The sequence below is a fragment of the Silene latifolia genome, chromosome Y (assembly GCF_048544455.1).
Source record: "Silene latifolia isolate original U9 population chromosome Y, ASM4854445v1, whole genome shotgun sequence".
Classification (NCBI taxonomy): domain Eukaryota; kingdom Viridiplantae; phylum Streptophyta; class Magnoliopsida; order Caryophyllales; family Caryophyllaceae; genus Silene; species Silene latifolia.
Genome location: NC_133538.1, coordinates 279,755,567 through 279,779,109, shown reverse-complemented (window position 1 = coordinate 279,779,109; position 23,543 = coordinate 279,755,567). Strand labels below are relative to the sequence as shown.

Here is a 23,543-nt window from a genome sequence, read left to right as displayed (position 1 = left end):
GTATGATTTCTCATTGTTTTTTGTATATATTTGTGTTAATTTTGAAGTTTAGTTATCATCTTACTTTTATTTGTTCGTTTTCTATTCAAAATTTGGGGTAAGGTATGAATTATCCTCCGGTGTTCTATTTACATGGATATTTTGATCTTAGATATGTTTTAACCGAAAAGTTCGGGTTTCTTAATTTTTGTTTATCTTAGATCTGTATGAAGTATTAAAATTGGATTTGAAAAGATTCGAAAATTTTATGTTGTACACTAATTGATTCAGTTATAAATGTTATTGTTCTAATCAGTGTTCTACTCATACTACTGACTTTCAGAATGTTTTTGTCATTTTTTTTTAGAGAAAAGAATAATTTATTAATAGAACGTCATACGTCACTTACAAAGAATAAGTATAATCGAAAACAAATCTATGGAAACCAAAGAAAAATAATTTTCTTATGAACTAGGGATCTCAAAACAGCATCTGACAATTCGGCTCGTCCTATTATCGCTATCTTCATGTAGTATTTGAGGGGATCCTTCGTTTGATTTCTGACTGGTTTCAAAGATCGTTGACAAATCACTTCTACCCTTTGAAGGAACACGCTGCAAACCATTAACGAACTATTCTTGACTATATTGCGGATGAAACTAAACCCACGAATTAATAGAAAACCCCCGAAATAAGGGACGGAAAAACGATTCTCACCAAAAGGGAGACTTTTATTGAATAGAAGATAGACTTTTGTCCTTGTTAATTGACTTTCATAATTCTGCAAATTAGGGCTGGTAAAAGATCACAACTTTTAGTACTCGTATTATTCTTATCTTCATTTCAATTGATATTTTCGTTGGTTTTTTGAAAATCAAAGAAATTGAATAACTACCACACACTTTGAGGCATAATCCAAATGATGAAGTGTAGGTAAGACATATAAAAGATAGCAATGATGTTCCTTGCTCCTTGTTGCATACAGAGTACATGGCCTGATGATAGCTTTCCCATTTAGTACATAGGCTGTTCTTTTTCTTTGAAAAAATATTGTGCAAATCATTTAGATACGTTTAGTCAAAGTTTATTATTTGGTTAGCTGTGTATTAGGAACTAATATGATTGTATATATTATTTTTAGGAGTTAGTTTCCTAATCTATAGGAGTAGGAGTTGTATATGTTGTATATAAGTACCATATGACATTGAGTAATATGTAACTTTGATTCCCACAAAACATCCTTCTTCTTGATCCTAGTTTTATCATGGTTATCAGAGCAACGATCCTTTTTTTTCTAGATCTAAGAGAAAACAAAAACAAAGAAAACAATCCAAGAAAAACAAGATGACAAAAGGAGAGGATTCAGGGAAGAAAATTGGAGAACATGAAAAGTGAGTGATACCCATGTCGTCGCCACTTTATCTCCATCCCTCTGATAGTCCTAACATGTCACTCACAAGAACCAAATTTAATGGTGACAATTACGATTTGTGGGCCGGTGCCGTAAGAAATGGCTTGGATGCTAAGAACAAGTTAGGGTTCATCGAAGGGAAGGTCGGAAAACCTCCAGGAGATGAAGAAGACAATATCGAGTTAGTGGCATTGAGACAATGTAATGCCATGTTGAGAGGATGGCTAAGAATTTCAATTGAGGAGAAATTACACGCAAGCATCACATTTTCCGGAAGCGTGAAGGAAATTTGGGACAAACTGCGTGATCGATATACGGCTAGAAACGCACCACGGGTTCACGAACTGAAAGGAGAACTAAGTGAGTGCAAACAAAGAAGGGAGTCTGTGGTAGAATACTACACTCGTCTCAAGGTAATCTGGGATGAACTTGCCAACTATTCTCGTGTCACCCTGTGCACATGTGGGGCTGCTGCTGCATTAACAAAGGAACGAGAGGAAGAAAAGGTCCATCAATTCTTGATGGGACTTGATTCGACGTTATATGGCAATCTTCGTTCAAATATTTTGATGGAGGACCCCATAACCTCCCTTACAAAGGCATATTCTCTTGTTTTAAGGGAAGAAAGACATGCCAACATGATGAAGGAAAAGGAGAAGATAATTGAAGCGGCCATGGCCGTAAAGACGTATGGAGCAGGACGTGGCAGAGCTGCTAGGGGAAATCAGAGTGTGGAGGTTCAAGAAGGTGTACCACAATGTACTCATTGTGGCAAATATTACCATACTGAGGAGGCGTGTTATGATAAGCATGGCTATGAAGCTGTGAAAGCACAAGGAAGAGGCAGGGGACGGAGAGGAGCAGGCAGCGGCAGAGGGTCCTTTGGCCGAGGAGGAGGCAGGTCTGGTGGACCTAACCAGAACGGGACATTCCAGGCGAATGCTGTTGGCACCTCAACCACTGTAAAGGAGACGGAAACGCAGCCACAACCCTTTAATGCCGAGGAGATAGACCGCATAAGGATCATGTTGGCTTCGAGTCCCGAAGGTAGCGATAAATTCACAGGTATGAGTAATAATATTGATGTCGAATGGCTTATTGACAGTGGTTGCTCGCACCACATGACTGGAAGGAGAGAATGTTTGACAAATATTCTAAAAATGGAGAAATCCTTAATTGGATTGCAAGACGGAAGAAAGGTGGAAGCTACTGATCATGGAGAAGTTATTTTGAGCAAGAATTTTGTTTTACAGGATGTGACTTATGTGCCCACTTTGCAATGTGACTTAATTTCTGTCAAACAATTAATTAGAGAAAACGATTGTGTAATAACGTTTTATTCCGACTCTTGTGTTATGCAGGACCGGTCTTCGAGGATGGAGATTGGACGGGGTGATGCGCGAGACGGGGTTTATTATTTCAGGAAGGAAAAACAAAATGTGGCCTGCAAGGTAGATGTGACGAAGGAGTCTATGCTGGGGCATGCTAGACTCGGGCACCCTTCGAGTAATATTTTATCCCGTTTTTCGAATATGGTTGGTAATAAATTGTCTTGGAACTCTAGTCATATTTGTGATGCGTGTTGTAGGGCTAAACAAACCCGGACTCCTTTTTCGCTTAATAATAAACGTTATGGTTTTTTATTCGGTTTGATGCATTGCGATATTTGGGGAGGCTATAGCACTCCAAGTCTATCTCGTTCACATTATTTTTTGAAGATTGTTGATGACCACAGTAGATATGTTTGGGTATATTTGATGAAAGACAAAGGTGAAGCTGGTGAGATATTGCGGGTTTTTTGTCAAATGGTTAAAAACCAATTTAATACATGTGTTAAAGTTGTTCAAAGCGATAATGGAATGGAGTTTTTATCAGGACAAATGAAATATTATTATGAAGAAAACGGGATTATTTTTAGGACTAGCAACACCGACACCCCGCAACAGAATGGACGGGTTGAGAGAAAACACCGACATATTATTGAAAAGGCTAGGGTATTACGCTTTCAGGCTCATTTACCGATTAAATTTTGGGGGGAGTGCGTGTTAACCTCGGCATACTTAATTAATAGAACCCCCACGCCCATTTTAGGATATAAAACGCCATATGAGCTGCTATATGGAGAAAAACCGAGTTTTGATAATGTCAAAGTATTCGGATGTCTTTGTTATGCGCACAATAAAGATAGAGCCCGAGACAAGTTTGGGGAGCGGGGAAAGCGGTGTTTATTCTTAGGATATCCACACAATAAAATGGGATATAAGGTATATGACTTAAGTAATAATAAGTTGTTTGTCTCAAGGGACGTTCATTTTTTTGAGCATGAGCTACCCCATAATTCTAGAGAGTCAAATTCAAATGGAGATAGCACACCTTTGGAGAGTCAAAATATACAACATGAAACTAGTGTAGTGGATAATATGCATCAAGAAGAAGATTATAATCAGGGAGTTCTAGACAATAACACCCACGAAGTCAGGGGGAGTGAAGAGTCAATTGGTGAACAAGAGACGCCAGTCCGGGGACATCCAGAAGACATGGAGAATCAGGTTGAGTGAGATGGAAGTAATGACGAAAGTGCAGCAGGGCACGAAACAGAAACAAAAGCTCTTGGTAGAGGAGCCAGACGCAAATTCGAGCCCTTTTGGCGCAAGGATTATAGCTGCAAATCGACCCGAATAATAAACCCCTCTATACAAAGAGCTCATTCCGTCCAAGCTCCATCCAAGAGACCAGGTACTCGCTATCCTCTAATCAATTACGTTGTTGCAAATTGTTTTTCTAATGGTCACAGGGAGTTCTTGGAAGCTATTAACGAGACACGAGAGCCACAACACTATTTCGAGGCTGCAAAGAATTCGAAGTGGAGAGATGCTATGCGCAAAGAAATCGATGCTCTTGAGATAAATGGAACCTGGAGAATCGTTTCATTGCCAAATGGAAAGAAACCGATTGGGTGCAAATGGGTTTACAAGATTAAGTACAAGGCAGATGGGACAATCAAGATACAAAGCTCGACTCGTGGCGCAAGGGTTTACTCAAGTGGAAGGAATAGACTATCACGAGACATACGCACCGGTGGCGAAAATGACAAGCGTGAGATGTTTGTTAGACGTTGCAGCAACTAAGAAATGGGTAATTTAACAGTTTGATGTGAACAATGCGTTCTTGCATGCAGATTTAGAGGAAGAAGTATATATGCGCATTCCGCAAGGGTTCGAGAAGGAGGACGGGAACAAGGTATGCAAATTGGAAAAATCGTTGTATGGATTAAAACAAGCCTCGCGAAAATGGTTTTCAAAATTAACCGAATTTCTACGAGAATACGGATTTATCCAATCATGGGCCGATTACTCGGCGTTTAGATGTAGCAAAGATTGTATTTTCATTGGGGTACTTGTGTATGTCGATGATATGGTCATTGTAAGTAATAATAGTGAGGCATGTCGGGAGTTTAAGCAATGTCTTGACAAGCGATTTGGCATAAAGGACTTGGGTCGCCTCAAGTACTTCATGGGCATTGAAGTAGCGCAAAGTTCAAAGGGGATATTACTCAATCAAAGGAAGTATGCATTAGGAATAACAGAGGAGGCAGGACAGTCACAAGCTAAACCGGTGCATACACCAATACAACAACATCATAATCTTGCTTTAGCTAAGGGAGAGTTGTTGAAGGATGTAATGAAATATCGAAGAGTTGTAGGAAGACTGATTTATTTGACGATTACAAGGCCAGACCTCGTGTATGCCGTGCACGTGCTCTCACAATTCGTTCACGAGCCAAGGAAAGAACATTGGGACGGAGCAATGCGAGTGATTCGATATCTGAAGATGAACCCGAACAAGGGGATTATCATTAATGGAAATTCGAATTTATAGTTGCAAGGATTTTGTGATTCTTATTATGCGAGTTGCCCATTAACAAGGAGATCCTTGAGCGGATATTTCGTCTGCTAAGAAGGTTCACCCATAGCCCGAAGAGCAAAAAAGCAAGTAACAGTGGCAAAATCTACGGCGGAGGCAGAATACCTCGCAATGGCAGCGGTAACAAGCGAGCTAATTTGGATTAAGTCTTTTCTAGCATCGTTAGGAGTGTTCCATACTAAACCCATCGATTTGTTTTGTGATAATCAATCTTCACTTCATATTGCCAAAAATACGGTATTTCACGACCGAACCAAACACATTGAGATTGACTGTCATTTCATCCGTCAATACTTAGTGAACAAGACCATTAACGCGCTTCACGTACGGAGTAAGGAACAAGTAGCGGACCTCTTCACGAAGGCATTAGGAGGTGAAGCGTATAGCCATCCTCAACGCAAGTTGGGACTTGGCTTACCAAGTGCTCTAACTTGAGGGGGAGTGAATAGATATTGTGCAAATCATTTAGATACGTTTAGTCAATGTTTGTTATTTGGTTAGCTGTGTATTAGGAACTAATATGATTGTATATATTATTTTTAGGAGTTAGTTTCCAAATATGTAGGAGTAGGAGTTGTATATGTTGTATATAAGTACCATATGACATGGAGTAATATGTAACTTTGAGTCCCACAAAACATCCTTCTTCTTGATCCTAGTTTTATCATTCTTCTACAACTTTCTACGGTCTACAGAGTACATCTGGCCTGATGGAATCTCTGTGGTTTATCTTCCTTGAATGAGTGTAATTACTATATTAGCTTGTGTTTATATTCTCTACTTGTTTTTTATTATTGACTTAAGTATGTATTCTTGGGATTTCACTGATGTTACTTCGTGTTATTACATCGACTAGGTGAGAAGTCCACTGACCTGCTCAATGCTTTGTATTCGATGGATTCATTTTTCTCGGCATTATATTTCTCGCTGCCTGTTATCTTTTTTTGCCTTCTAATGGTTGTGGTGGTCTATTGTAAGGGAATAGTTCGACTAATTTAAATTAGCGTGTTGAGGCGTGTTTCAGATTTACGAGAAAATTTATTTGGAAATTTTGGTTTTTGTTAATATAGCTTAGTCATCTGGGGAAGGTTTTTCTTTTTCCTTCTCTCTATTCGATTTCATCCCATTCAAACGAACAGTTAATTCAGCAAGAATGTATCTTGTCTGGTAGGTATCCTTCTCTTATGTTATATTGCCGATTAATAATCCTTCTCTTATGTTATATCGCCGATTAATAATCCAGTGAGAGATTCTAAAAAACTTGTTTGATTGAATATATGCTCTCGGAGCACGTCAACATCGGTGGTTTGGTGGTGGCGGCACTGACTTGACACCTGCTCACATATTCGAGGAAGATGCTAAGCACTTCCACTATAAGGTTTACATGTAAAAGCATGAATATTAATTGCAAACAAAAGAAGTTGAGACTAACCCTTTGGGAGGCCTAATGCAACCAACTAAAGGCTAACTTGCAAGTTTCACTCACAAAGATACAAACTTTAAGACGAATTTATACCAAGCAATCTTGCTTCAAATATTTCTAGACAAGTAAAGAAGAAGACTATAAATTGCACTAGTGGGATGAATAATATGCAAGGTCAATTACTCCTAGCATATCAACATTCAAAATGAACATCGAAGTCAAGGAAAATACAATAATTATTGAAGAAAGATTAAGAGGTTCCTACCATACTTAAGGAAAATGTGCCTAACAAAATTACACCCAGAGAAAGGTCCACCCTTCCATAATCAAAGATAAATCTAGGATTAGTGGAAGGATTAGCATAAACTTAAGCAAAAGCTTACACTTTTCTTTCTCTAATACAACTTCTCTAACTAGCATAAGAGTTTTTAATTATTGAATAATTAGGTGAGATTTAAAATGTCAAATGTTGGACTATTTATAAGGATTCACAAATCCCTAAGTTAAGTCGTCCACAAAGCTCACTTGCGGAAAATTAGGCCCGTGTCTTCAGTGAAATGCGCAGGCAAGGTTAGGAGGCGCAGGCTGCTCATTGTACTGGATCCGCTTCTTCAAACTCAAACTTCACCTTGACTTTCACGCCCCTTTCTTTGCTTGATAAAACCTCAGGTTTGATTTATGAGTCGGCTAGTACAAAATAATTCCTTCATCTCAACATACCAAATATGAAGCACTTGAACTACCTTGAGATACAAATACCAAAAACAAGTCAAATTATCCGAATTACAACCAAAATGGATTTGTCGGCAATAAGAATGATTAGCTCTCAAAACCGGCTCCATGACACATTAATATATTTAATACAACTCAACTAGCTCGACACAATTTGACTCTATCAAATTCCCCCACACTTGGACTTTTACTCGTCCCGAGTAAAACTCAAAACTAAGTAGAAAGGCATCCAAGTCCATCAAGTGAGTATAGGTAGATTCGATCTCTCTTCCCTCACATCGTCCTTCTTATATCTCCCTCTTTAACAACCACCAATCAAACATGAAAATCTAGAATTAAAGTTGACACATGCTCTTCTCTCACTCCCCATCCTTATATCATCCCTCAAACAAGACACGACACAACTCCAACTCTGACTCATCACACAACTCCACCCTTCTTATATCCCCAAAGAAGTAGTAGTGGTCACTCTTGCCTTATCCCAAGGCAATAGCAAAGTGAACCATCAATCCTCCTATCAATCACAACTCATCACTACTAATACCACTCCCTTATCACTTCATACAATGAGAATTGTACTACTTTATTGGCCAAACTCTTTCAAGCATCAACAACTCAAGAAGCCAAATCAAAATTCCACCAATTTGAAGCTAATTCTTGTGATAAAAAAGAGATTAAGTCCTAAAGCTAGCCTCCTTCCAAGACCCTCTTTATTGCTCTCTTCTTATCCCTCCATCTTTTTGGTGTTATATTTTGAGTTTTTTTCGATTTTTTTTGGTGAAAATCCCTCATTTTGCCTAAAGTGCCCTTTCGGGTTTTCACTTTAGCCTCTCATGGTGGCTAGCAAGTCGCAACTCATTTATTCATTTTGCGCGGAATGCCCTTTCTAGTTTTCATTCCGTCCTCGGCCAACTTTCCCTTTGGGCAAGGCATAATCCAACCAACTAAAGGCTAACTTGCAAGTACCACTCACAAAGATACAAACTTTACGATAAATTCATACCAAGTGTGGACAAGGCCCTCGGGAACTGCGTCCACGGGATCCACACTAGGCATAATCTACTCGAGGTTCTTTCGAATCGAATTAAGACAAATTAGAGTCGCCACCAAGTTTTATGGGAACTTGGAACCGTTCAAGTCAACTTTACACCTTTCATCGAAAAGCATAAAGCCAATCGACTACGAGTGATTAAAGATAAAGACTTGTACCCTATATCACTCGATTTGAATGACTCTCGTAATCCAATGGTATTTAGACGGATCCACAAACCATAGATCTTGAGTAAGGGGTGAGGGTACGTGTTAGGAAGCCCATAAGGACACCTAACCCCGCCCGTCGATAACGGCCTCTACTAAGTCAAGTGTCGGATTTCAAACAAGGTCATAGCTACTACGATATATGATATGCAAAAATCGTTTTCAAAACCCTAACATGTGAAGTTTCTATGTCGATTTAGATGCAACTAAACTAACTTTGTCAAAGTTGTAATTTAGCATGTGGGTTGGTTGATCTAATAACATACAAAACAAAGCAAACAAGGCTTAGGGGGAATGGGGGAGCCGTTGGGATCTACCCTATTACAACCCAGGCATTTCATGCCGACACAACGATAAATTAAAGATACAACTCGATCTAAATACAATTGCTATATACGACACCATACACGACACATGGCCCTTCGGCCTAGGAAAACGTGCACAAAGAGGTGTCCCACGGCTTACATGACTCACGGCCCTGGGTCATTCCTCGTAACGCGTGCTTTCACTTAATCTTATCGAATTAGACATTGGGTCACACACCAAAGCATGCATTAGCATAAATCGGGCCATGTTGCTTTAAACAACATGCGATTTACTATGCTCTTACATGCATTGGGGCACAACCATCTAACCAAACAAGACTAAGGTTTTTGGAAGGGGTTTTGACTCGATAGAAGAAAGCTAACTTGAAAATTACAACTCGATAAACAAACGATAAATTACAAGCGACAAAACAATAAAGAACAAACGATTCATAAAAAACGAAGCGAGAAAGGCCAAAGGACACGGCCAAGTCATGGCCACTCTAGACACGGCTACCCTAGGTCCTAGGTCAGGTTCATTAGTTAGATCAATTGATTGCGAAACAAGTTCGAAAGCGGGCTAGAAAACAAGTTAGAAACGACGTTGATCGATTGAAAAGATGTCTTGCAAATGTGTATTCTACACGGCCTAAAGGGGTCAAATTAGGTCAAGAAGTTACGATATTAACGCTACTCATCGAGTGTTAATGGGAAGGTGCTAATCACGCACTCCTATGCTAGTGAGAAATCGAGTGAAAAGAGAGATGCGTTCAATTAGGTTATAGAATTGTTAGTTGATTTTTAAAGCTATGTCGATGTACCCTAACGTGTCTAATTAGGTTATTAAACTGATCTAATGTCATCTAAACGAGTTATATGTTAACAATCAGAGGTCATATTAACATGTGACGGGTCCTAGGGTGGGTCGAATTACACTAAACAAAAGAGGGGTCAAAAGCGAAGAGCGAAGTTAGAATTCGTTTTATTAATGCCCTACCTTGAACACGAGGATATGTAAATGAGACGGGGGTTACGACCGACTGATGTAGCGGATTTCTTTCCCATCTCAAGTCAACGCGGGTGTTCATGGTGGTATTTTAACTCACACTCGGACTAAACTAGTTTCATAGTTAATGATAACAATCGATAAACAAAATAAAACGAAACAATAAAAAACAAACATAAAAAACGAAATAAAAGGGAGAAAGAGGAGGATTTGATGCACCCTCAACCTACATGTATCTTTGACACCGTCTTGGGTCGTAATCGATGGTAGATTTTATCTCGAGAGGCCGTCGTCGACGATGAAACAAAGCAAACAACACGTTTTTTGCAAATCTGGACAGCAACTTTCAAACTGCGATTTCTCTCTTGTTTCACGGTGAAAATTAGATTTAAAAGATGTTTTGAAAACTAGAAAGAGAGGAGAACAGAGATATTAAAACAATCCCTGCTCGTTCTGAGTTATTGGGCACGAAAAACGAGCACAAACAGAACTGACAGACAGAAAAGTCACAAAACAGAGTGTATAACACTCTGTTTTTCGAGGGAATTCGTGTACTCTCAAGGGCAATTTGGCTCGTAAATCTTTGTCTAATGTTTAGATGGATGTTGTATGGTTAATTTGCAACAAGAAACTCGAATTTTGATGGAGGTTTGAAGGGAGAAAGAAGGATTTCAAAGAGGATACACAAACTGATTCTCAGTTTGTAAGTCGGGTTTGTCGAGGGTTTATGGGAGGCAATTAGGGTTTGTTTCTGGAGTTTAAAGCTTGTAAGTGAAGGTAGTATGTATGGAGAACTTAGAGGAATGAATGAATGGTGAAAGGGGGGTATTTATAATGAGTTAAGGTAGGGTTTTAGAGGGGAGAGGCAGACGGGCTCGGTTTGCACATAGCTGCTGTCCAGCAGCTTTTGTGAGAGTTTGAGAGGTTTTGTGAGGGGTTTTCTTGGTGGTTAAGCTAAGGTAATATGGGTAGGATACTAGGGTATGGGTTGGGGTTAATGGTAACGGGTTTTGGTGGTATTTGGAGCGGGTTTTGGGCTCGGGATTTGGCACGCAAAACAGGGGGGCTGCTCGTGTTTTATGCGGGCTGTTGGGGAGTGTTTGGAACGGGATTTGGGCCGTGGTTAAGGGGGTTCGAACTGGGGTTGGATGGGTAGAGGCTTAGGTTGGTTAGTGTACTCGAGATTCGTGCCAACTCGTAAAGCAAACGGGCTCAAAAATCGAGCTATAATCGAGCTCCAAAACGCGTGTTTAAAACGAGTTTTTTTCGATTTTTAAATCGATTTTTCAAATCGATTAACACATTAAAATAAATGATTTTTCAAATCAAATACACTCATAAAATGATTTTTCAAATCAAATATTTATTTTATTTTCAATAAAATAAACTTGAGAAAATAAATTCAAAATAAAGCAATAAAATGAATTCACTTTAAAAAAACATTTAATTTAAATATCATTTAAATTAATAAAATACTTCGTCGACAACGCTCATTCTACATCGTAAAACGAACCCAAATAATGACAGTGACAACTAATAAATACATGTGTCCTATCATCATCGGGTGTTTGTCGGGTTCTCTATAAATTCCAATATCGACGAATACGGGTATCTACACCAAGCAAGCTTGCTTCAAATATTTCTAGACAAGTAAAGAACAAGACTAGAAATTGCAGTAGTAGGATGAATAACAAGCAAGGTCAATTACTCCTAGCATATCAACATTCAACATGAAAATCAAACTCAACGAAATCACAATAATATTGAAGAAAGATTAAGAGGTTCTTACTATGCTTAAGGAAAATAGTGCATAACCAAATTACACCAAAAGAAAGGTCTTGTAACCCCCACCTACCAAAGTGCCCTACCAAGGCCTACCCTAGTAAACGAAAGTGCTACCGTCTCGGTTACCCAAGGTAAAGTATATCAAATAGACCGTTAAAGAACGTGTAACTAGAGTAAAAAAAGTTTAATCAAAATACATAACCAAAACTCCAAAACCAAAATAAATACAACTTTAATCCTTGTGACTAAATACTCAAACTCAGCGGAAGCTAAAAGATTATTGTCTCGCAAGCGTCCTATCCAAACCATCATGCAAGCTCAACAACAATACCTGCTAGATCTCTGCTCAGCATCCCCCAATGGATCACCACAAGTTTTGAAAACATAAAAGGGTTAGTCAACTGCACAATTAATCATGAGCTACAACAATAGCAAACCAATTCAATTTAGTCCTACAATAACATAATCTCCAACTTCCAAATACAAATGTCTGAACCGCAGCCCAGACCTGCCAGGTTACTCATTGCAACAGGTACCCACGCTGCCAGTGGTAGACCGTAGCCTTGCCACCTAAAGCCCCGCTCATCGCAACGAGCGAACCCAGATCATTAATGTGCACATCCCTCTTGTGACGAGAGCTATAAGGGGTGAAGACCATCTCCCGGCAATGGCTCCACAATCAATACCAACAATGTCAACAATATCAAAATACCACAATACTTTCACATCAAAGAAATGTAACACCCCCATAAGTCAGAATCCTTCCTCAAAGCAACCCTAACATGTGAGAGTGTCACAAGACTTGGTTTTCCAAGTTTGTAGCGCGAACAAACGAATATAAAGCAATTTAGGACAACAATTTAAATTGATAAGTTGTAGTTAAATAATTAGTTAATAGTTAAGGGATGCAAATACCATCCCATTCAATTACAACAATATTGAAATAAAAGGTGGAGTCTAAAAACTCAAAACCTAGACAACAAGAGTGATGACAACAAGTGAAGACCTCTCCCAAGCCTCTGCTTATATGCAAAGCTAACCTCTAAATTCACTGCTCCCTATATGAGCGGAAATCATCATATGGTTCACCATATACATTTTGAAAATACTTTGGTTAGCTCCAATAATACAAATGTTCATGAATGGCATGCTACTATGATAATCTACATGAGTATGCAAATAAAGATTAATACAATGATGCACGACAACTCAAGTATCTACCTCCAACACACCGATGTCAGGGACACACCCATGACACCGCATCACACAACTGGTACTCAGAACACATCCGTGGTACCGGGCCCGATAATGACTAGGATCCCCTGCCAGACGTCGTGTCTCAACCACACGAGTTACTCCAAACTCAAGTCCTTAATGTACATATCCCTCTTGGAGTGGGAAGCTCCAAGAAGCGACTCAAGCGTAAGACGGTTTTCTAACCGTCTTACGTCGCCTCAATAACCATGTATCATATCCAATGCCAAACCCAACACATTCTCCAACAACCAACCCCACATAGAATGACAATCACAAACAAGTAGTACGCTTCTCCATTAACACTACTCATGACATGTAATAAATCCTCAAATCCTCAATAACTCACCCTTTTGTACCAATGTCTCATAAACATGTTATTATGCAATCTATCTAACAATATGAAACCAACCATACTTACCCAAATTTCCACATGTACGAATATTGCTACACAATAACATACCATCAAACCCTAATTACCATTACTCATGTTATAATTCAACTACAATGTCATTAATGCACAAATAAACATCTATATCATCAAAGCTAAATAGGAAAACCCTATCGCTTGCTAGTCTTCAATCAATCAACCAACTAAGCTAGAAGTGTTCCTCTCTGAAGTCTCCTCCTACACAAATTATAACTATGATTACTACTAATTACTACAACAACAATAATACTAATTAACTCCTTTAATTACCTTAATTAATTAGTCACAACCCTAATTAAATATAGGACCACACACTAGAGAAATTAAGGTCTACTAAATAAGAATAAGGGAGAAAGATTAAGGATTAACTTATAAATGCTAACAAATGAGCAAGAACAAGATAGGGATAAGATGTATAATATTTTTACAGGTTTTTAGAGAGTGGTAGGATAAGGTGTGGGCAATTTTAAGGAAGAAAATCCGAAAAGATAAGGATTAATTAGAGAGTGATAGGACACCTACCACAATCTCGTGCAAAAGCTGGATAATGACAGGTCATTCGATCGAGTGACCAGTTCACTCGGTAAAGTGGCGCTGCACTCGGTCGAGAGAACCCTTCACTCGGTCGAATCACGATCTCCCATAGCCGACATAAAAACTGAAGGACTTACTCGGTCGAGTAGACCCCTACTCGGTCGATTGAGACACTACTCGGTCGAATACTTTGACCAAGTGAGGCTCTAAAAGCATGGGTGTTATAATCTTCACTTCTTAAAAATGAACTTCGTCCCCGAAGTTCACTCCCGACTCAAACAAGGTGCCTCTAATACACTACTCTATATCCCATGACACCGCAAAGGTACTTGGTGTTATGTCGTGACCGTGAAAGGTAAGTACAAGTGTTGCCAAAACCACCGACTCCAAGGTGAGGTAAGGACGACTAAGTACTAGTAAATGATGGGGAAACAAGAGAACTTGCACTTTCGAAATACACCATACCCCTCTAGAAACACGGTTACGACCTCATAACCAAACTCATACCTGCGCAAAAAGGTGCGGATACCGCTCTTTCATGGTCTCCTCGGCCTCCAATGTAGCCTCCTCTACTAGATGGTTAGACCACCATACTTTCACCAACACCATCTCACTATGTCTTGTCTTCCTTTTCTTCTGATCTAAGATCTCCTTGGTCATTCCACATATGTTAAGGCGTCATCTAACTCGATCGTTTCCGCCTCAAGCACATGTGAAGGATCACTTATGTACTTACGCAACTGGGACACGTGAAAAACATTGTGAACTCGCTCCAATGCCGGGTTAACTGCTAAACGGTAGGCCACTTCCCGGACTTTAACCAATATCTCATAAGGCCTATGAACTTTTTGCTCAACTTGCCTCTCTTCCCAAATCTCTTCACTCCTCTCATGGGCGAAACCTTAAGTAAGAGCTTATTACCCTCCGCAAATTCAATGTCACTTCTCCTCAAGTCGGCATAACTCTTTTGCCTATCTTGTGCCGCTCTCATCTATTCTCTTATTATATGGACTTGGTCTATCGTGTCTTGGATCATTGGTCCAACAAGACGGCCTCGGTGATATCATCCCAACATATTGGATTTCGACACTTCCTCCCATACAAGGCTTCAAACAGTGACATGCCAATGCTAGCATGGTAGGTATTATTGTAAGAGAATTCGATCAAATGCAACCTATATTCTCAAGAGCCCCCAAATTCCAAAACGCAAGCTCTTAACATGTCCTCCAAGGTTTGAATGGTCCTCTCCATTTGTCCATTCATTGCCCGGTGAAACGTCGTACTTATTTTCAATTGATTACCCAAATAACTTTGAAGCTCTTTCCAAAACCTTAAAATGAATCTTGAATCCCCTTCCGACACAATATCTTTGGAAATTTATGAAGCTTGACCACATACGTACAATAGGCGTTTTCTAATTCTACCTTGTTCCATGTGTCTTTCATTGCAATGAAGTGAGCCAATTTGGTTAACCTATCCACAATGACCCAAATCATGTTGTTCCCCTTTTGAGTTCTTGGTAATCCCACTATGAAATCCATAGTTATCGACTACCACTTCCATTCCGGCACATCTAGCAGTTGGACTTTTCCTTGTGGTCTCTTGTGTTCTCCTTTTACCCTTTGGCAAGTCAAGCATCTTGCCACAAATTCCGCCACTTCTCTCTTCATGTTTGACCACTAGAAAGTCTTCTTAAGGTCCTTTTACAACTTATCACCATCTGGATGCACTGAGTAAGGTGTGTTATGGGCCTCATTCGTGATCTTATTCTTAAGATCTTTATTTCTTGGTATGCACCACGCCCTTTGAATCTAAGACATCCATCTCCATGAAACTCAAACCTTGAGGTTTCACCTCTCTCCAACGATCCTTTCCACTCTCGGATCTTGCCTTCTCTTGTTTACTTCTCCCATATTTCATTGCACAACTCGGGTTCTAAAGTCAAGTCTCCAATTGCTTCCCCTTTTCGTATCATATGAATACCCATTTTATTCACTTCTTCCTTAGCCTTAGCATGGACAAAGCGGTACACAAGGAGTGAAAGATCATAGATCCTAATTAGACTCTCTAATTAGTAACAAATTATCTCATAATATGTTCAGTTAGTGATCTATGTAACATGCATGCAAATATAAAAGCATAAAATTAAAGATTAAGGAAAAACAATTTCCTTACATTGATATTTATGGTAATATGGGCACAATCAAGATCTCCTATCTTGATTGTTCTTGAGCTTAAAACAAAAGGATGATCTGTTGGAGCTTGTGTCCTCCACAAATTAGTGTAATAACATTTGTAAATCTCTTACAGGTTCACAAGGGTATACTTCGTGTTTTAATCACTTGATTAACGATTATCTAATAACGGTTGTCTTGCTAGAAAGTTTGACGTTATTATCATACAGATGGCGGTGATCAACTGGTCCCTAAAGCTCACACCTATAGGATGTGTTTGAGAGATGTGGTTATAGAAATATAATCACATTGATGCCTTATATGACTAAACAGTTAGTCAATGTGTTGATGAGACAATTATTTAATGAAGATTAAATAATATTAGTTGAGACGAATTAACTGTCAATTCGTAAATTGAATATAATAAGTTATATTTAATTAAATATATGTAATGTTAGCTTGGACGAATTAATATGTTAATTCGTAATTAAATGTAATCGGTTATATTTAATATCAACAAGATGAATGTTTCATAGTGGTAATAGTGAGGGTACTCAAACCAAGAGGTTATGGGTTCGATCCTCACTAGATGACAATTTATATTTAACACATTTATACATTTTTGCCAAAACCGAAGATAAGGAGATATTACTCCTTATTAATTTCGGTCAGATGGGCCGAATTGTGGAGAAAAAAAATATCTCCCTCTTTCACCCTAATTTCGGTGACAATAAGAGGAGAGTAGGGTTTTTTTTCTTGACCTATTCTTTTCCCATTCTTGCCTCCATCTCATTAGAAGAAAAACACAAAAACCTAAAAATTAATTAGTTAATTTTTGGATCGATTCTAGCATAATCAAAGGGCATTTCTCATATCGTCTTGGGTGCAACTAATAGGCGAATATCATTGCGATATTGTTCTTAAGCCGAATTTGCTAGGACCGAAGGTTATTTCTTAATCCTTTACGATCTTGTTTATGCATTTTATTTTATGACTAATAATTCATCATGTTATAATTCGTTATAGTCCTTAAAATTAAGGGATGCATACAGATAAATCCCAGAAGTGGTATCAGAGCCAAGGCCACGAATTTTAATTTTGATGATTTTCATAAAATTGGATGTAAACTTATGTTTAGGGTTTCGAAAAAAAAAAAGAATTTCGGTTTAATAAAAAAATTTTGCCGAAAGTTTTTTTTTAGCCGTCTGTTTTTTTTATTTTCCCTTTGTTGTTGATGATTATTTCCATTTCGATTTTTCATATTGTTGTTTAATCAGTTAATATAAACATATGATAAATTGGTAGTTTTTGATTGAATGAAGATTAAGTTAAAATTCAAATGGAATCGTCATGTTGATAATATAAAAATTGTTTTTGCTATATAGTTTTTGGCATATAAGATTAATCATGTTTTATTAATTCATATGCTAATCATGTTCTAATAGCAACTATAAACGATTTTCTTCATCGAATTTATGTTTTAGGGCATTTTTGCCGCAAAAGAGACATAAAAGAGGCATTAGGGTTCTTGTTTTAATTTGAGCCGAATTTTTTTTTTCCTGTTTCGTTTACTGTTCACAGTATCCTGATTATTAAAAAAAAAATTGTTTTGGTTTTTACAGAAAAACCGTGAAGATAAAAATTTTAAAAAAAAAAGGTTTTTGTTTTTGTTTCGGTTTTCAGCCGAGAAAAAAAAAAAATTAGTTTCTGTTACTGTTCACGATTGGGCAGAATTTTAAAAAAAAAAAAAATTGCTGTTTTTTTTTCGGTTTTGCCGAGACAAATTAAAAAAAGGGAGTCTTTATTTTTGTTTTGTTTTGGCAAATTTATTATTGTGAAGAGGTTCATAATTAATAGATACCTAATTATTTTAAAGCAGTTTAAAATATTAATAGATTAAATTCATATTACAAGTTTAATTTGAATTAAGTTTGAAACTAATGTGATTAATTGAGGAATTGTCACTTAATTTGTTAATTTAAATAGGTGGTTTGGATAAATTAATCAACATAATTAAGGAATTGTGTCATGTATATTTAATTTATTTTTAGTTGATGCATTTTATTTTTTGTTGAATGAATCGTTGAATGAATATATTTACGCATTTTTTTTGCAATCTGTTGTAATTTGTAATACTTAGTGTGGCCTTAGTCAAATTATGTTTTCGTAATGAAGGAAACATATTTTTTTATGTTATTATGAGATCTCGAATCTCCTTTATTTTTCCTTTAGTTTTGGTTTTGAAATTAGAATGTAATAAATAGGTTTATTATGTAAATTTATTTATTGTAATTTTCGAAGAAGACTAAAGATGGAGATTGGAGCTCACTCCCGTTACATGGATCAAGATGGAACATCGAGACAAGCATCTCGGATCCAAGGATGGATTCCAAACTTGTATTTAATGTTCATTTTGATAGGATAGGCCACACTAAGACTTTTTATTGTTTTTACGTTTTTCATTCCTATTGCTTTTCATTCACATGATAGTTTATGCATCATATTCCGCCTAAAACCAAACCACCTACTAAAATGCATGAAAATTGATACATATAGGTTGTATGTTAGTTTTCATAGACATACAGATGTCACATGTTTATTAAGCCATCATCTTAGTTTAATCATTCACGCATGCTAGATATTAGTTCACTTAAAATGAATTAAAATAAAGTTGATGGGATCTTCCTCTAAAACGGAAATTGAGATTAGTCTTTATAAGGGCAAACAACTATGAATCCCTTCTTCGTCGGTAGGCATAATTGACCCCTTCTACGTTGGGTACGTAGTTTGTGTTGACTTAGTTTATCTCAACATTATAGTCCGAAGAGTTTCTCGTGATTATGATGGACTAAAGATAGAATTTACAGAAATTTATCGACCAAGAATTCTAACAGTTGAATTAGCCAAAAGGCTGGCTTATCAATTTACAGATAATTGAGTCTTGAGATCATTTATATAATTCTTGAGGAAAGTCAATTGTATAAATGTTTTGAGTCTTCGCGTTATGACATTAGATCATTAAACTTAAATTAAAATCGATGCACATGCTTATTATTTATTCTTCTTTTCGCAGTGTAGAACACGTTTATTTTACAGTTACAACAAAATCTCTGGAAATAACGAAATCCAAATGCCTAGTTCCACACTTGGACGCGAGTCCTGGCTGAAAATATTCATGGACCAAATGAATCAGTTCACACGTCTGAAAAACGACGGGTCCAACTTTGCGGATTGGGAGGCAACGAATCTTTGCCATTGCGACGTAAGCTCAGGTACTTAACTGAGCCAATACCGGTAAACCCAGGCCCCAATGCAGGAGTCAACGAGTCACTCGCTTATAGTGACTTCGTTATGGAAGCAGGTGCGATAAAGAACGTACTCATCTTTGCAATGGAAACCAATTTGCAGAGACGCTTCATTGCCCAAGGTGCGAACAAGATTTTCACCACGCTCACTAACGAGTTCTCAAAAGCACCGAGAATCGTTACATATGAGCATACCTGTCGCTTCTTTGATGCGAAACTCCAGAAGGGCCAACCGGTTAGCCCACACATTCTTCACATGATTGAGAATGTCGAGAAGCTGGAGGCTCTTGATTGCAAAATCAGTGAGAGCATTGTCATTGACCGAATGCTTCATTCTCTTCATGATGGTTTTGCCCTTTTCAGGGCAAACTACTACATGAATGACTTGAAAAAGAGTCCTCATGAGCTACACTCCCTTCTCGTACAGACTGAGAAGGATATGAAATTAAGTGGGAGCATGAAGTAGGATGTTCTCACAATTTCCAACAAGGGTAAAGGTAAGGGCAAGGCTCATGGCGACCTAGCTGTAGGTAAGCCAAAGTTTAAAAAGCCAGGAAACGGTAAGAGTGGGCCCGGTGAGACTAGTGGCTCACAGGGCAAGGCAAAGAGCAAGGGCGGTGACATTGAGTGCCACCATTGTCACAAGACTGGACATTGGAGGGGGAACTGTCCCATCTACCGTGAGGACATCAAAGCAGGCCGCGTCGTTCCTGTTGGTATGTCATCTTATATTCATATGATTGAGATTAACCATGCAAGTTTCGGAACTTGGGTACTTGATACTGGTTGTGGTTCTCATCTGTGTAATCATTTTCAGGGCCTAAAGAACATCATACGTCTCGAAAAAGGTGATGTGGACCTGCGAGTCGGGAATGGAGCACGAGTTGCTGCTGTCTCGAAGGGAACATATGTAATCCAACTTCCTAATGGTTTTGAATTGTTTTTAAATAACTGTTACTTTGTACCTAGTTTGTCTAAGAACATTATTTCTGTTTCCGTACTTGCTAAAGACGGTTTTTCATTTTCAATAAAGGATAATAGCTGTATTTTCTCTTTCAATGAAATGATTTATGGCAAAGCAGTTTCCATGAATGGAATTTACATCTTAGATCAAACCACGAAAGTATTACACATGAATAATAAGAAATTAAAGGTTGGTGACAAAGATCTATGGCATTGTCGAATGGGACACATAAATGAGAAACGCGTAAAGAAACTCGTCGATAATGAGATTATTCCCGCATTCAATTTTTCTACATATGGCACGTGTGAATCATGTCTCATTAGCAAAAGGACTCGAATTTCCTTCAAAGGTGTTGGAATGCGCGCTAGTGACCTATTAGGACTCATACATACTGATGTTTGTGGACCTATGTCAATTACCGCTACAGATGGCTATAGATATTTTATCACTTTCACGGACGATTTGAGTAGATACGGATATGTCTACTTAATGAAGTATAAAAGTGAGTCCTTTGAGAAATTCAAGGAATACCAGAACAGGGTTGAGAACCAACTGGGTAGAAAGGTTAAAGCACTCCGTTCATATCGGGGTGGCAAATATCTTTCAAATGAGTTTGATCAACACCTTAAAGACTGTGGAATCGTTCTACAGTTAACTCCACCTGGAACACCTCAATTAAATGGTGTGTCTGAACGGAAAAATCTAACCTTACTTGATATGGTTCGATCCATGATGAGTCACACGATAGTGCCTGATTCATTATGGGGTTTTGCTCTTTTGTCAGCTGCTCTTATACTTAACCGAAGTCCGACTAAAGTGTCGACAAGACTCCATATGAAATGTGGTAGGGAACGGTCCCTAACTTGTCCTTTATTCGGGTTTGGGGCTGCGAGGCTTATGTCAAGTAGAGACACGAGGATAAGCTCGGCCCGCGATCGGTCAAGACATACTTTATAGGTTATCCAAAAGGAACATTTGGTCATTACTTCTATTCGCCTACCGAACATCGAGTTTTTGTTGCGGCTAGTGCGACGTTCTTAGAGAAAGAATTTCTCGAGAACAAGACGAGTAATAGAACCTTCGAGCTGTCGGAGATTCCAGAACCAACAACCGAGGAACAGATGGAGGAAGTTGTTCCTCCAACTGATGATACGGTTAATATTCCTGAGGAACCTAGGAGGTCGGGTAGAGTCTCTCATCCTCCGGACAGATACATTGGTATGGTCGAGGAGAATGACGTTTTACTCCTAGAGAGTAATGAACCCGCTACCTATAAAGGTGCTATGGCCTATTCCGACTCAAAGCTATGGCTCGAAGCCATGCAATCCGAGATGGACTCCATGTATGAGAATGACGTATGGGATCTAGTTGATTTACCTAATAAGATAAAACCTCTACAGTGCAAATGGCTTTACAAAATTAAGCGTTCTGTAGACGCGTAACCAGATACCTATAAGGCACGACTAGTGGCAAAAGGTTTCACTCAAGTGCACGGATTGCATTATGATGAGTTTGTTACACCTATAGTTATGCTACGTTCCATTCGGATAATATTAGCGATTGCCGCTTTTCATGATTATGAAATTTGGCAAATGGATGTGAAAACCGCCTTCTTAAACGGTTATTTGGAGGAAGAGTTGTACATGGTGCAACCTGAAGGTTTCATCGATCCTGAACATCCTAAGAAAGTATGCAAGCTTAAGCGCTCCATTTATGGACTTAAGCAAGCTTCTCGGAGTTGGAATCATCGTTTCGACCAGGTGATAAAAGAGTATGGTTTCACTCGATCGGTCGAAGAACCATGCTTATATATCAAGTCGAGTGGGAGCAATATTATATTCTTGATATTGTATGTCGATGACATAGTCCTGATTGGGAATAACATTCCACTCCTATCTTCGGTTAAAGAATGGTTGAAGAACCATTCCCAGATGAAAGATCTGGGTGAGGTAGAACACATTTTGGGAATCCGTATCTACCGAGATAGATCACGACGGATATTATCACTTAGTCAGGAGTCTTATTTGGATAAGATTCTTGAGAAGTTCAGCATGACCAACTCCAAGAAGAGGAACCTTCCAATGATTTCTGGGATTAGAGCTGATCGTTTGCGGGCTTGGGCCGGACACGGGCCGGGCCTAACCTATAAAAATGTGTCCGGCGGGCTTAATTTTCATGTCCGTGCCCGCTATGGCGGGCCTATTATAGTTGTCCATATCCGCCCATTACTAATTGGCGGGCTTGCCCCAGCAGACTTACGGAATTTAAAACATAAAGAGCTGAAAGTCTTAAACATAAACGAAGCTGCTATAATACATAAAAAAAAGGTCATTTAAAAAACATAAAATAGGCCAAAATGTAAACTTTCATCAAATTATCACTGTATGCCAATTTGAGAGTATAAACTTAAATTATTTCTCATACATAATGTCTCAAGTTTTATAAATAAAAAGATTCAATGTCACATGAAGGCAGAAACATCTTCCTCGTCCATATCTTCGCCTTCATCGTCATCTAAGCCAAATGTATCACCATATCCAACCAAAAGTGAAGGACCTTCAAAGAAAAAAGAAATAATGAACAACGTAGAATAAGAAATCGTATTATATTTAGCGCTTGTTGAAAAACAAATATAAGAAAGTAATTTACCCGATGACAATTTTTTAGCTCGTAGCCAATCCTCATAACAAGCAAGGGCTTCAATAGAGGACTTTCCTAGAGACGCTCTCCATGGGTTGATCAATTTCTTACCCATACTAAATGCAGATTCGAAGGGACAGAGAGACGGGAATCGCCAAAATATCACGAGCCATACATGAGAGGTTTGGAAATCGGATAGAATTATTTTTCCAATATGGCAAAACATCAATATCTTCAACCCTCTCCTCTAAGTACAACTCTAGTTCTGACTTTTGGTAATCAGACTTCCTTTTCCTATTCATAAAGGCTATAAAACCTATCTCGTCTTGATCCATACCAAAGACTAGTAGTGGCGGTATTAGTGCTACTAGTTGTAAAGTAAGAAGTGGAAATGTGATCAGATGGCCCTTTATAATAATC

The 23,543-nt window shown here is 38.3% G+C and overlaps 1 protein-coding gene and 1 long non-coding RNA gene across 2 annotated transcripts; one reads left to right on the top strand and one right to left on the bottom strand.

The window, feature by feature from the left end:
• Positions 1-1,383: 1,383 nt before the first annotated feature.
• Positions 1,384-5,269, top strand: LOC141630781 (uncharacterized). The gene is made up of 5 exons (XM_074443535.1): positions 1,384-2,646; positions 2,752-2,870; positions 3,735-3,944; positions 4,185-4,486; positions 4,569-5,269. The coding sequence occupies exons 1-5, from the start codon at positions 1,384-1,386 to the stop codon at positions 5,267-5,269; spliced, it is 2,595 nt and encodes an 864-aa protein (XP_074299636.1).
• Positions 5,270-22,830: 17,561 nt separating this feature from the next.
• On the bottom strand, positions 22,831-23,244 carry LOC141627424 (uncharacterized). Its single transcript, XR_012536993.1, has 2 exons — positions 23,133-23,244; positions 22,831-23,039 (listed from the first exon to the last, which is right to left on the bottom strand). It is a non-coding gene; the product is annotated as an uncharacterized LOC141627424 (long non-coding RNA).
• Positions 23,245-23,543: the final 299 nt, after the last annotated feature.